The 15,231-nt window shown below is 51.6% G+C and overlaps 1 protein-coding gene across 2 annotated transcripts; it reads left to right on the top strand.

Moving 5' to 3' along the window:
* Positions 1–397: 397 nt before the first annotated feature.
* WFDC2 (WAP four-disulfide core domain 2) lies at positions 398–6,760 on the top strand. Of its 2 annotated transcripts, none has more exons than XM_081256451.1 (4): positions 398–711; positions 1,246–1,475; positions 4,089–4,241; positions 6,607–6,760. In XM_081256451.1, the coding sequence occupies exons 1-3, from the start codon at positions 632–634 to the stop codon at positions 4,238–4,240; spliced, it is 462 nt and encodes a 153-aa protein (XP_081112577.1). In that variant the 5' UTR covers positions 398–631; the 3' UTR covers position 4,241; positions 6,607–6,760. The 2 variants fall into 2 exon arrangements, with proteins under 2 accessions (XP_081112577.1, XP_081112578.1); XM_081256452.1 differs by having other exon boundaries at positions 403–707; positions 1,272–1,475.
* The last annotated feature ends 8,471 nt before the right edge of the window (positions 6,761–15,231 follow it).

Here is a 15,231-nt window from a genome sequence, read left to right as displayed (position 1 = left end):
GAGGGAGCGAGGAACACACATGAAATGGCTCTAGATGTTAATAGGTCTTTCACCTTCTTTGGCCTCAGTTTCTTGTGTCCAGTCGGTTCATTCATGAATCATTTTTCCTGCAGCTCCTACTATGTGCTCTGTATCCCCACACAACACCTCCACCATGAATCTCTAAAGAGCAATCTGCACTCTGACCTGCTGACCCCAAACCCAACCACTTCATCCGCAGGCTCCTCCCTGTGGGTCCTGCCCTTTCCCCCTCCTTTACCGACAGCGGGCATTACCGGGAGAGCCCTGAGTCTCGGAATGGGAATCCCTGAGTCTAGCCCTTGGCCTCCTGCTGCCCCGCCCACAGGCCCCAGGAGGGAGGTGGGGAAGCAGGAGTGGACAAGGGTCCAGCTGCAGCTAGTCGAGCTGCACCGGCCTGGAAGCAGCTTAGGTTCCTGGTTCCCACTGGGGCCAGAGTGACACCTGATCCTGGGGGATTGTGAAACGGCGAAAGGTTGCAGCCGGCCCGCCTGCCTTGTCCGCTGAGCCCTCTACCCGGACGGCTTCGGCCCCGCCCCTACCCCACGCCCCCCAGGAAAGCGGTTAAATCCCCCCTTCCGGGCGGCGCCTCACTCCCGCCCCGGCGAGCACCATGCCTACCTGCCGCCTCGGTCTGCTCGTCGCCGCCCTCCTCCTTGGCCTGCTGCTGGGTCTCCCCCCGGTCACAGGTGAGTGGGGCGGGGAGAGGCCTGGCGCCCAAAGGGGCCGAACCAGGAGCGCCGGGAAGGAGCCCGGCAGAAGCTTAGCCTCTCTGGGGACGGAGAAGTGAGGATTCCCGGGGTGGAAGTGGGGAGTCCCATGAAGACTAAAATGCGGGGATCCCTGGTGCCTAAAAGTGGTGACCCTTGGAGCTTTAGATGTGGGGTCCAATGTGCTGGAGGTGGGGAGACACTGAAGGCTGACATATGCGCGGGGGGAGATGGGGACACTCTTTGCTGACAGTGGAGAGGCGGGGACCCTGTGCCTGGACATGGGAACCTCCTAGACGCTTAGTTGTGCGGGGATCCCCTAAGAATTGAGGGCTCAGAAGCCAAGAGTTTGGTCACTCCTGTCGTCCCAGGTATCGGGGACCCCGGCCCTGGAGGTGGGGCTCTCTCAAGGCTGTAGTGGGATGTGGGGAGCAGGGACTGAGACTCAGAATTCCCGGGAGATTGAGATTTGGGGCCGTCAGACAGGAGGCGGGCATCCTCTGAGAGCGGGACTGAGTCCCCCACTGCGCGTCCGCCTCCCAGGCACAGGAGCAGAGAAATCAGGCCTCCCAGGCACAGGAGCAGAGAAATCAGGCCTCCCAGGCACAGGAGCAGAGAAATCAGGCGTGTGCCCCGCGCTAGAGGTGGACCTGAACTGCACGCAGGAGTGCCTCTCGGATGGGGAATGCGCGGACAATCTCAAGTGCTGCCGGGCCGGCTGCGCCACCGTCTGCCAGATGCCCAATGGTAACGCCGGGGGACCCACGCGGGGCGGGGCGGGGCAGCGGGGGTTGGGAGGGGGAGGGAGTGCCCAGTTCTGTTCCGGGATCTGGGGCGCGACCGACCCAGGGGTCCCCGACCAGGTCGAGGCGGATGGAACCAGATCAGCCCGTGCTCTCCTTCCCACGGCTCTGGCGAGACCTAGGCGTCGCTGAAGTGCAGCCAGGGGGAAGGGAGGTCCCCCACTGCTAGCCGGATTCATTGCTCTGGGGCATGACGGACTTCCGGGACGCACCGCGGGGACGTTGTTCCGGAACATTGTTCTCTGAGATCAGGGGACCTGGTTCGGATTTTCCTCCTGGCTGGGTTTAGCCGCGGGGCAGCCTAGGGCTGCCCAATGGGCTGGGCCACAAGGTCTGGGGCGTTCCTCCCCATTAGCGTCCCTACCCTGGGGCCTCCCCAACCCAGGAGGAAGGACTTAGGACGCCTGCTGGCAGGACTCCCCGAATTTCTCTGTCCAGATGGAGACTTTCCAGGTTTAGGAGAGCACCCAGCCCATCTTAAAGATGTGGATGTGAGCTACGAAAGAGAGCAAGGTTCTTGTCCAAGGTCACATTGCCATCTCTGGCTGGGCAGGAGTCATAACGCAGGGGGTTCCTTTCTGCCTGAGTGGTTTGAAGAATGTCAGGACCCCTCCCAGAGCACCTCTCCCACTTCTTCATCTTTAAAACACTCTCTTCCACTCTAAGGATTGAGTGAGAGAGAGAAAGTGTGTGAAGCTGGCCTGTCATAAAAAGCACTTGCTGGAGCTCAAGACTGTCCAGCAGGCCATGGGGGCTCCTATCAGAGCAGGAAGCTGTGGAATCCAAGCTTCTCATTTTTCAGAGGGAAAGACTGAGGGCTAGAAGCAGGGATAGGACTTGGATCCCAAGGTGCTGGGATCACTTGTCTTTATCCAGAAAAAAAACCTCTGTGATGCTCCCACCTTGTGATTTCTCTGAAGATGCCCACAGGGGCCGGGAAGGTTTGAAACTAAAGACTCAGTCACTCGTGAGCAGGGAGGTGGGTGGTGGAGGGAGGACAGGCCCCTCGGGGGCTTCTGGGTCTGGGGGCCTCTAACCTGGACCAGAGGGAGGAGGCCCAGGAGAGGAGGACACTGGGAGAGAAAGACAGACACATGAGAGAGGAGGTGGGGGAAAAGAGGAGTCTCTGCTGTTAGGGGGAGTCTCTGCTGTTCCCTGGTCTCAGATGGACAGACTGAGGCAGGAAGAGGGGCAGGACCAGAGGGCCTCCTGAGCCAGAATCCTAGTCGTGCCATCAGCTGGCTGTGGGTCCTGAGCAAGTCGCTTCACCTCTCCGAGCCTCTGCTTTCTCGCTGGCAAAATGGGATGAGAATCCCAGATGTTGTAGGGTCGACATGAGGCTAAATGAAATCATACATGTGAAATGTCTCAGGAGAGAGTAGACCCTGCACACACAGTGGCTTGTTTTGTGAGAACCCCGCTCCCGATGCCTTTCTGTCCGGGGGCAGCTCGGTATTGAGAGCTCCCGCCCTTCTCAAGGGAAAGGGTGACTTTGTGCGAGGAAGACGGCCCCTCCTGTCCTCTGCAGCTCATCACCCAGCTGTGTGCCCGTCTGACATTTAGGATCAGCAGGTGTGCTGTTGGGTGATACCTTCACATCTAATTTTCCTCCTCTGTAGTAGGATTGGGGTAGAAATATCCCCTACAGAAGAGAGAGTTGATGTGGAGGTTCAAAGGAGAAAATGAATTTACACTAAGGGCTTTGTAATCAGCACATCTCTGTGGCGTTATCTCTTTGTGTGTGTGTTAGTGGAAGAATGCTTGTCTGGGTGTGGATGAGCGAGGTTGTATGGGGGCCTTGGTGCTAGATGGTGGTAACTGGGAGTGAATAGATGGGAGTGAGTGAAGAGACTGTGGGTGTATAACCCCTCACACGTGCACTGCACTTTACAGCTTACAAAGCAGCAGAGTGCATGGCGCACAGACCTGAAGCCAGATTCCTGGGTTCAAATCCTGTCTCTACCCTGTATGACCTTAGGCAAATTACTTAGCTTCTTGGTACCTCAGTTTCCTCATCTGCAACATGAGGAAATAGTAACAGTTCCTCGCACCCTGTTTTAGGATTATCGTGAGAATTAGATGAGTTAATATACGTCAGATGCTTAGGATAACGCCTGGCACATGGAAGCAGCTAAGTGTTAACTGCCGTCCTTACTCATTATTATTCTTATTACAAGGACTTTGTGCAGGGAGAAGGAATATATGTCTGTTGCCTCCACTGCTTCCACAGCAGCCCCATGACATGGGCAGCACAGATCTCATGTGACACCTGAAGACATGGGGCTCTGGGAGATTTCTGGCCCCAGGTCACAAAGTTAGGAAAAGGCAGATCTGGGACTCAAACTAGGGCCCTATGATCCCAAACCACTCAGGGAGAGAGCAGAGGAAGGGAGGTTGCAGGTGATCTCCTAAGGTCCCCTGAGATCCACTCCAGCCCCCAAGATCCACTTAGGCAGACAGCTCTCTTGTTTGTGAATCCAGGTGGGTGGTCGTGCTGTGGAGACGTGTTCAGCTCCCTGCTTCCCCTCTGCCCACCCCCACCCCTTTTTCCACCCAGAAAAGAAGGGTTCCTGCCCTCAGGTGGACATCGCCTTCCCCCAGCTCGGCCTCTGCCTGGACCAGTGCCAGGTGGACAGCCAGTGTCCTGGTCTGTTGAAATGCTGCCACAATGGTTGCGGGAAGGTGTCCTGTGTCACACCTGTCTTCTGAGGTAGGTGGCCTGGGGGGAGGGGTGCATTGATGCCCAGATGTGACGACACCTGCAGGAGGCTGAAAAGGAGAACCTGAGCTAACACACTGCTGTTCCCTTCTCTGTCCTTTGATTTACTTTCATCCACTCAACAGATTCACTGAGCGTCCATCACGTGCCAAGCACTGCTCTAGGTGCTGGGGATGCTCCATGTGTGAACAAATCGGACACAAATTTCTTTCTGATGGTTTTATATGCTTAGTGAATGATAAACAAAATAAATATGCAAGTATACTCTGTGAAATGTCAGCGGGAAATAAGTGGCCTGGAGAAAAAGAAAACGGAGTGGGGATAAGGAGTGGGGATGGGGGGTGGCAGGGAGCAGTACTGCAATTTTTTCCTGGGACCTCCCAGAAGGCAGCATATGAACAGACTTGATGGAAATGATGGAGGGGCCCGCGAGCATATCAGGGAGAATGTTACAGGCCCGGGGGCAGCAGGTGTAACGCAGTAGCCTCCCTGGTGAGTTTCAGCAAAAGCCAGAAGGCTGCAGCCTGCTGTTCAAGGAGAGAGCAATAGAGGAGAGGGTCCGAGAGGTAGGTGGTAAGCAGGGGGACCTGATAGACCATGTAAGGACTTTGGTCTTGACCCATGGTCTTGACCCAGAGATGTCGGGCCCTTGGGAATGGACACGCTCTGACTTAGATTCGCAAAGATTGCTGAGGGTGCTGTGTGGAGGCCCTAGGGGACAGTGGCAGAAGCAGGGAGACCAGCGAGGAGGCTCCTGAAAGAGGCCAGGTGGGAGATGATGGACCAGGTGATGTAAGTGGGACCTATGTGAAGGTAGATGGGACAATATTTGCTGATGAATTGGGCTGTGAGAAGACTTACTCCTTTTCCCCTTAACACCCACGTAAATAAGTCAGTGTGTCCTGGGAGGGCGGGTGGTGGCTGCATGGGTTGGGGAAGTAGGAAGCTCTTTGCATAGGCCAGTGCGAGGCAGAAGAATTGATCTTTACTCTGGCCAAAAAGCTTGGCTTTTCAGGACGGAGCTGATAGAGATCAGTTCATTTCAGTTCCATTTCTCAAATGCCCCTTTCAAGTGTATTGAGCACTTACTCTGTGGCAGGCAGGGCTACATTCAGCCACCTGGGGGGGCTCTGACGCTGGAAGGAAAAGATTGTGCAGCCTCTCTTTCCCCACATATAATTAAAAATAAAACAATATTAAGTCATAAAGCAAGTGTAAGAAACTGAAGAGAAGCAAAACCAAAGAACGTGCATCGTCAGGCCATTGCAGGATCCAGCACTGTGCCGCTGTGCCGCCAGCTCTGTGCCAGGTTCTGGGACGGAAGGTGACCACCACCCTTCCTCACCGAGCTTGCAGCCCAGTGGCTGAGGCAGACAGATGGACAGACGCCCCCAGTGCCTGTCGTCGCTGTTGCAATGGAGGGAAGGGCTGGGTGTGACGGGGACATAGAAGAGGAAAGCCTCACCCAGGTGGGGGTGGGGAAAGGAGGGAGCAGGCGTCCCAGAAGGGGCCCTGAGCCAATCCTGAAGGATGAATGAAAGGTCGGTAGTCTGGTGAAGTACAGCAGTGGGGAGGTTGTTTCAGACAGAGGGAACCGGACAAGCAAGAACCTGGAAGGGCCCTTTGGTTGAAACCTCATTGTTGATCGTGCAACACTTTTGATAAGCTCTCAGCCAAGGGACTGGCAGGTCGGTGATGGAACCTATTGCCCAGATGTGAAGACTGAGACCCAGAGAGAGGGGAGGACATGCCCAAGGCCCCAAGGTTGTTAATTCAGTGCCTGAGAGAGAACCACGGCCTCCCCAGGGACCAGAGCTCTCCGCCTCTTGTCTCCATCAGTGTCAGCTGCATGGGCTGGCTTTGCAGTCAGGAAGACCTGGGCTCAGATTTCAGCTCTGACACTTAACTGGCCTTTTTCACCTCCCTGAACTGCAAATATTTTGCTTATAAAATGGGATAAATAAGATAATAAGATCTTTTTGATCAGCTAACCCAGCTTAGCCAAAGGAATAGGGGCATGGGGGAACTTCCTAGTGGTGGAAGGACTCTTAGGGACATAAATGACAGTGGCCCCTCAGGAAGGTCACAATGGTCAGTGGGAACCATGGTACACCCAGGTGTGTCCGGGGATGGTCAGAAGCAGAAGAGATGAGACTAGGACCTTCCGAAAAGTGCAGGCAGAGCCCCAGGGCCTCAAGATGGTGAGGCTTTCCTGGGGGCGGGGGTAGGGAGTTAAGGGGGGATGTGATGGGGTAGGGGGAGCTTTGGCCCAGAATTTAAGCTGCAGGCATTCTTGTCCAGTATCATGGATACTGTTGTTGATGGTATTATTGTGATTTTCTTCCTCCACCTCCAGCCACCAGCCTGAGGAGTGGGGGAGTGGAAGTGTCTGCCTGGCCCTGTCTGGCTCCAGCCCAGCTGCCCTCCTCCCTTCCTGGCCTCTGTGCTCCCTCCTGAGCGGCCACAGCTGCTTCTTTTCCAACCAATAAAGTGACCACTTCCAGCACCGATGGGGCTGTGGCCTCTGTTCTTATTATTCTGGCTCATTCCTCCCACGACTCTGGGTGGAGGTGCGGGCATGGGGGTGCAGGGTGCAACCAAATCATCCAGGCACAAAGTCTGAGATCAGCTCTGACACAATGAACATAAACTCAGGGCTCATCTGTGTGCGCTGGCACTTTCCTGGGTGAATCCACCCACCAGCCTTATGCGGTTGTTGGTTATTCTCCCAGGGTTTTGGAGGAGAGAACTGGGGCTCAGAGAGATGCTGGAATCCTTCCAAAGTCACTGGGATTCGTTGCCGGGGGTTCTGACAACAGCAGCAGCATGTACTGTGTGCCAGACATAGGGCTGGGAGATTCACTTGTGAGATCTTCTGGATCCCCAAAACAACCCTCAAATTAGGTGATGACAGTCCTGTGTTACAGACTGGGACTCCACCAAGTTACTTGCTTGGGGCCACACAGAAAGAAGGTGGCAAAGCCAGGGTCCTTCGCTGTAGCTGCTTTTTAAAAATCAAACCGTTATTTTGTATAAATAATATTCACATGGATCAATATTCAAAAGGTAAAAAAAGAATACGCAGTGAAACATCTCTCACCCTTGACCCTCTTCCTGCACCTGCAGCCACTCGGTTGTTTTCTACAGAGGAAACGAATGCCATCAGTTTCTTGTGTCTTCTTCCCAAGATAGAGAGCTCCAGCTCACTCCCTCTATCCTTTCTTCTCTCTGTATCCCCTCTCTTTATTCCCCCCCTTCTCTCCCTTCTTTCTATGCCTACTTTTTCTCTCCCTCTCCTTCTCACCTCCCCTCTTCCTCTCTATTCCTCTTCTCTCTATCGTCTGTCTCCATCTCTCCAGGGACATGTAGATATAAAATTCTCATCTATCCCACCTTTTTACAGAATTGTAGTACACTATACACATTGTGCTGTACTTGGCTTTTTTCACTTCATATATCTTGAAGATCCCTCACAGCATAAAAGCTTTCTTCATTCATTTCTCTGGCTGTATAGTATTCCATTGTTTGGATGTACGAAGTTTATTTAACCACACTTACACTGGTGACTATTTAGGTTGCTTTCAACCTTTTACAGGCTTAGATTTGAACCTGAGTCATCTGATGACACCAGAGTCCCATGCTGGTTCTACTGCAGTGATTTTTCACATTAATCCCTGAGGTGGGGTGGGGAGGGGATGCCTAGCCTTTTGGGGTGAGAAGGAGGTAAAGCAACGAAGTAATGGCAGAGACTCTGGCCCCCAGGACAGGTCCTTCCCTGCTCCTCCACCCACCGTGGAATGTGAGAGGTCAAGGCAGCTTGAGTGGGTTTGTGTGGAGACAGAAAGCTGGGTGGCTTGGTGTTTGGCCAGCCTTATCTTTCTCATCCTCCTGTGGGTCTCTGCCCCAGGCCATGAGCCAGCAAAGAACCTGGCTGGCCATCCATCCCCCTGGGGGTAGGTGGGAACGAGTCTCCTGTATGAGAATGGGGGTGCTCACTGCATAAGGCTGCCTTTGGAGGTAGGTGGGTGGCAATATCGCTTTTCTCCTAGCTTTCCCTTTTCCAATCACTATCCCTGTCCAGGCTCCAGTCTCCCCAACCCTTCTAAGCAAAAACAAAGTGGTAGGCTGGGTAGAGTCGTTAGGGACTAAATGTGTGGGTACCACCCCTTCCACTTTCTCCTTGCTTTCCCCAGCTCTGCCTTCTGAAAGAGAGCCCTGGGCAGGGCCTAGTCTAACTCAGGGATGGCAGAGGTATGCCTTTGTTCACATGCCATTATTTCTTCCATCAGCACCATGCCACAAAACGCTCTCCTCCTTTCCAGGAGCCTATGTGTGGACAGCATCTTGATGGGCTATGTGTTCTGTAGCCAGACCACAGCCATGCTAGTTTGGGCTAGGAGGACGGCTCCCAGGGCCAGAAACTTGGTAAACTGCTGCCTTTCCGGGGCTCAGGGCAGGGTCTCTTCCTGCGCTTACTTTCTCCCATCTCTGGCAACACGCTGCTTCGCTGTTGCCTCCAAACCCCATCTCCAGTCCAGAGGGCTGTGTACGGTAAAACCCTGTAGAAACAAACATCTGTTCTTCAGCAAAGTGCAGGTTGGTTTTTCGAGGCATGATAGGAAGTTACACATGAGGGAGCCGGAGCTTGAAAAATGAAGTTCTAAAGCCAGACCAGCAGAGGACAGCCCTGCCCGTGGAACAGCGTAAGCAGAGGCATTCCTCATTCAGGAAACCTTTTTTGAGCACTTACTATGTGTTCTGTCCTAGGTGGTGGGGATTTGACATCAAGGAGGTGAGGTGTGTGTGTGTGTGTGTGTGTGTGTGTGTGTGCGCACGTGTATAGGGTGGGGGAAATAGTCACTAAGTGAATGAACCAACACAGGTTTAACATATCATGTGGTACAAAGATTATGGCGAACTATAAAGTTGGGTAAGAGGACTAGTGGGTCCAGGGGATGGGATAAGAGGTAGGGGGTTGTTGCTTTGCAGAGGGCATGCAGGGAAGGTCTTTCCTAAGGTGTCATTCAAGTCATGAGCTGAGTGAAGAAGGACATGAGCCACATGGAATCCATGGGAAGCTTCTAGGGCTAAGGACCTGAGGTCAGAGTGCTTGAGGATCATGGCTGGAGTGCTGAGGGGTCAGGAGCACGAAGGGAGATGCAGTCAGAGAAGTAGTGTGGGCTCAGATCATGGAGGTCCCTGTGGTCACTACAAGGACTCTGCCTTTTATTCTGAGGCATTTAGGAGCCCTAGGAGGGGTTTGAGCAGAGCGATGATGTCATCTGACCTATGTTTGGAAAAGATCCTTCTGGCTGTTTTATTAAGAATAGACTCTGGGGGCAATGTGAAGCAGGGAGGGCAGTTAGGCTTCCCAACAGGACGTAGGAGGAATGACTTTTTTTTGCCTCTTCATCTACTAATATGTATGAGACCCCCAAACTGCCAGCCCTAATGCCCCGGGAGCTAGGGCTGCACCAGCTATGGTGGCTCCTGTGACTGCTGTGTGGTTCCATATGTCCTGTCCATTGATGCAGCTTCCAAAACCTAACTCGTGAAATAATCATGTTGCAAACACAACAAATACTCCCTTTCTTGCCCCATGATCACGTTTACCCACTTGATCATTCTACTACAAGTTGATGGCAAAACGGTGAGGGTGAGGAAAACAGAGTGACGGCTGACAACTCTTTAGCTCCCCATTCAGTGCTGCAATCTGTTGGTGAGGGTCTGGTTTGTTTAGCCCTTAAAGATGGTACCTGGTGGGAGCTGCAGCGCCCCCCTGAGGCACAGAACAGCATAGCATCAGTAGGCCCTGCCTGCAGAGCATAGAGGTCCTAGACCCAGAAGTCTCTGCATACCCCCCACGGCTGGGGTATCAACCCCTGGGCCTGGGCCCAGGGCCCAGCCAAACCGGGTTTATTGGGGTGAGTTCATTACATAAAAAGATGGGACCCTCTAGAGCTACTGAAACCCCATTATTTGTAGCCCTCACATCTTGGACAGCCCTCTGGGGATTTTCCACCAGATGAACAATCCAAAGCCTGTGGTTTATTATGGGCTAGGGTTAGGTTTAGGATTATGGTTAGACTCTTGGCACTACCAGGGGAATAGACAATGGAAGGCAGCCGACCTTTGCGATCAGTCTGAAAACAACAACCCCTTGCTGATGGGAGGTTGGTACCTCACTCCACAGGCAGAGCTCCAAGTGGCCTGGATGGTGCCCACAGGACCCCCTTTAACCAACCTCCAGGTAGCAATATACACAGACTCTGGGGCAGATGCCTGGGCGGGCTGAGTGATTTGGAGCATAGAATTTTCTAGATTGGCTCACTCATGATCTCTGTTGTAGGGCCAGAGACTATGGTTTGAAATAGCATTAACCTCTCAACATGTTAATGTACAAATTAGGCATGTTCATGCTTATCACAAGGACAGTTCTCCATTGGTCTCATCTAGTTCAGCTGTGGTACACTTGTAAGGTTTCCCTGTTATCTCTTTTCCATTTGTCTATGGGACACCATATCCCACTCTCCTGGTAGCTCTGATGTGGTTGCAGTGATTTCTCCTTGACTTTTTCCTTTTTTATGCTTGATTTATTCTTTCAACTTTTAATTTTGACATGACTTCAGACTTAAAGAAAAGTTGCAAGAATAGTGCCAAGATTTCCTGCATACTCTTTACCCATATTCATCAAATGCTTACATTTTACCACATTTACTTTCATCTTTCTTTCTCTCTCTCTCTCCACACACACACACACCACATATTATGTTTTTCTAAAGCATGTGAAAGTGTGTTGCAGACATCCTAAGTACTTCAGTGAAGTTCCTGAAATAAAGGCATTCTCTTAAATAACCACAGTACAATAATCAAATTCGGTAAATTAACATTGACACTGTGCTATGATCTAATCTACAGACAGGACCGGCTACCTAATTTATGAGGCACAGGGCTAAATGAAAATGTGGGTGCCATGTGGCCGCCATGGCCTTCCCTGAAATGCCATAGGGAGTGAACACGTAATGAAACGGAGCAGGACCCTGTAGGGGCTCTTGGGCATGGAAGCCTCTCTGTGTCCCCCGTTCCTTGTTTGTAGGGGACAGACTCCAGCCTCCATGACCTTCTCTGAGACCCAAAGGGCAGATTCAAACAGTTGCTAATCAGGGAAGGCAGGGGATACAGAGACAAGGGAGGAGCAGCCAAGAAACTGTAGCGCAGGACTTCCCTGGTGGCACAGTGGTTAAGAATCTGCCTGCCAATGCAGGGGACACGGGTTCGAGGCCTGGTTCGGGAAGATCCCACATGCCTCGAAGCAACTAAACCTGTGCGCCACAATTACTGAGCCTGCGCTCTACAGCCCACAAGGCACAACTACTGAGCCCGAGTGCCACAACTACTGAAGCCCGCTCGCCTAGAGCACCTGCTCCACAACGAAGAGTAGCCCCCGCTCACCGCAACTAGAGAAAGCCCGTGCACAGCAATGAAGACCCAGCACAGCCAAGAATAAATATCTGGATAGATAGATGATAGATAGATAGATAGATAGATAGATAAAATTAAAAACAGAAAACAAAAAAAAAACTGAAAAATATTGGTTGGCCAAAAAGTTTGTTTGGGTCATTATCTCCAAGTACAGAAAACCCGAACAAACTTTTTGGCCAACCCAGTAAATCCTGGGTCCCTCCCTTCCTCCATGGTGTAATTTCCACGAAACTAATCAACAGGTACTTGTGGAGTATTTACTTTGTACACATCACTTTCCTTGGCTCGATGTAGAAATGTGTAAGGCAAGATCCCAACTTTCAAGGGCCCACAAAATATGACCATGACAAGGTAGAAGCAGGCAGGCCCAGAATATATCTGTGTGGTCCACATGGAGATGTCAGGGGATTTTATAGGATGGAGAGGTAAGCTAAGACTGGGCTGCTCAGTAGAGCTGAACTTTAATGATTGCAAACTGATTAAGAATATGGGTCCTAGGGCTTCCCTGGTGGCGCAGTGGTTGAGAGTCCGCCTGCCGATGCAGGGGACACGGGTTCGTGCCCCGGTCCGGGAAGATCCCACATGCCGCGGAGCGGCTGGGCCTGTGAGCCATGGCCGCTGAGCCTGCGCATCCGGAGCCTATGTTCCGCAACGGGAGAGACCACAACAGTGAGAGGCCCGCGTACCGCCAAAAAAAAAAGAGAATATGGGTCCTAGAGTCACACTTTGATTCAAACACCAGCTTCACTCCTTGCCAGTTTGTTATTTGGGGCCAGTAATTTATCATCTTGACTTTCAACTTCCTCATTTGTAAGATACAGATATTAATAGAATCTTCCTCTTTAGGCTGTTGGAAATATTAAATGAGATCATGTATGTAAAGCACTTAACTTGGTTCCTGGCATATCATTAAGTGTTTCATAAGTGGCAATTATGAGAATTTTAATAGAAGGTATTATGTATTGAAAGCTTTTAAAATGCATGTCCTCTTTGACCCAGAGGTTCCACTGCTTATAATCTATCCTAACTAAACAGACAGAAATGCTCACAGTGATTTACTTGCAACATTACTTATTATATTGAGATACCATAAATCTCAACATTTAATCAGAGAAGACTTGCTTAAATAAATTATGATCCAGCGATACCCAGAAAGCTCTATCCCTTTTAGAATTACGTTGCAGAATATTTAATGATATAGGAAAATCTTCACCCAATATTGTTAACTGGTAAAAGCAGGTTATAAATCTGTATTAATGTATGCTCCTAAGTTGTTCACTTTCATTATTCCCAGAAAGTTTTTTAAAGGCTTGAGGAGCTTGCTCATTTGGAAGATTTTCCTCCAGCATATATGGATTAAGAAATTGAATGAGCTCTCAACACTATGTCAAGAGTGGTATTTCCAGTGCTTCTGCAGCTTATCTGGCACCGATTGGCCTTCTGGTAGTTTCTTCTTTCTGGTAGTTTCTGTTTATCTTTTCGTCTAAGCAACTTTTATAACACAACATTTCCCAGAATCCAGATTTGGTGATGTAAGACCTCTTGGGTATTTGTACTCATAGGGACCAGGCACTATGAGCTTTCAGCTTTCACCTGTGAGCAAATATCAGGGAAGAAGGAGGGAGAGGAAGGAGACCCAAGAACCGAGCCTTTAAGCAGTCACTGCTGTGTGACTCCGGCCAAGCTCCTCCCTGTGGCAGTCAGACTGCTAAGGTGGCCCAGTGATCCCTACTTCCTAGGATTCATGTCCTTGTGTAGTCCCTTCCTTGAGTGTGGACTGGACCTAGTGACTTGTCTCTAACGAGCAGTGATGTAATGAAAAGTGATGGGGTGTCACTTCCAAGATTAAGGTACAAAAGACTGTGACTTCTATCTTGCCAGCACTCGTCCTGGTTCTTGCCACTGCTTGCTCTGATGAAGCCCATTGTCATGTGGTGAGCTGCCCCCTGGAGAGGCCCACTTGTCAAGGAACTGAAGGTGGTCCCTGGCCAATAGCCTTCGAGGAACTAAACCCTGCCAACAACCACGTGAGTGAGCTTGGAAGTGGATCCTTCCCCAGTTGAACCTCAGATGACAATGCAGCTTCAGCCGGTCGACAACACCTAGATTGCATCCTTGTAAAAGACCCTGATTTTGGTTACTTTTCTACCTATATTCTCTTGTGTTTCTATGAGTTTCTTTAAGATGATTGTTTTGAAATCTTTGGCAGGCAGATTGTAGATCTCCGTTTCTTTGGAGCCGGTTACTGGAGCTTTATTAGTTCTTTTGGTCGTGCCACGTTTCTCTGATTCTTCGTGATTCGTGCGGCCCTGTGTTGGTGTCTGTGCGTTTGAAGGAGCAAACTCCTCTTCCAGTCTTGAAAGACTGGTTTTGGCATGTAAGAACTTTCTACAACTTCCCCAGGCTACTAGGACTACCACCAGAATCACAGTTGTGCTGGATTGGAACCGGTTTTGAGGCTGTTGCTGGGTCTGCCATGGGGTCTGTGATTGACATGCTTGTTATCAGGGGCTCAGGTGGGCATGGATTCCATCTGGTCCCTGGGTGGGTGGGACTGCCTCTACTACCTTGTTCAGTAGGGAGGTGCTGGGACAGGGGTCTGCTTCAGGGTCCAAGGTCAGGTCCTCAGTCAGTGAGCCTATTACCAGGTGCGAGATAGGTGTGGCTCCCACCAGGTCCCTGGGAGGGCTGCTGCCTGGTCACAGGATGAGTCCCTGGGTGGGCGAGACTGGCCCTGGACCGTGGCTGAGAGGGACTGGAACGAAGCCCCGGGGCTATTTCAGTTTCAACAGCCAAGATTGAGGTTTGTAGCCCTGGTTCCACAGGCACGGATGAGTGTGTCTCCTGCCAGGTCCCTAGCTGGGCTGCACTGCTCCCTGACCGTGGCTGGAAGGGCTGGAGCCAAGTCTAGGGCCCTTTCTGTATCTCCCAAGGTACAGATGTGTCTCCCTGCCAGGTCCCTGTGCCGGCAAGACTGCTCAAAATCTGTGGCTGGAAGGGGCAGAAACTCAGTCTAAGGCCTTTCAGGATCTCCAGGGGCACAGATAGGAGTGCCTTCTGCTGGGTCCCTGTGCTAGAGGGACTGTCTGGGGCCTGTGGGTGGGATGAGCTAGACTCCGTTTCAGGGCACTTTCAGAAGCTACAGTCTGAGCTAGTTTGGTGGGCTTACGTCCAGGGGCTCCTAGGCAGCGGCAGAGAGGGGCTGGAGGCTGTTCACAAGCCATTTCAGCACTCACTGACTTCTCTATGCCTGTTAACCTGATGCCTGGGGGAGCATGACATATGGTCATGCATATGGGTCCCTTGGCACATGGTGCTGGGGAGAGGACCAAGCTAAATGGGGCTGTAGCCAAGTCTTCAGGGGTATGGAGCTGTTTCTGGGTCTATAGTTGGGACCATGATAGGTGAGTCAACCACCTGGGTGTGGGCCTGCCTTCTCAAATGGTTCTCCTGGGTCTTGGACTGCACTGGATTTCACAATCTCCTAGCTGGATCTCAA

This window comes from Mesoplodon bidens (assembly GCF_964165515.1).
Source record: "Mesoplodon bidens genome assembly, chromosome: 15".
Classification (NCBI taxonomy): Eukaryota; Metazoa; Chordata; class Mammalia; order Artiodactyla; family Ziphiidae; genus Mesoplodon; species Mesoplodon bidens.
This window is presented reverse-complemented; position numbering and strand designations above follow the sequence as displayed.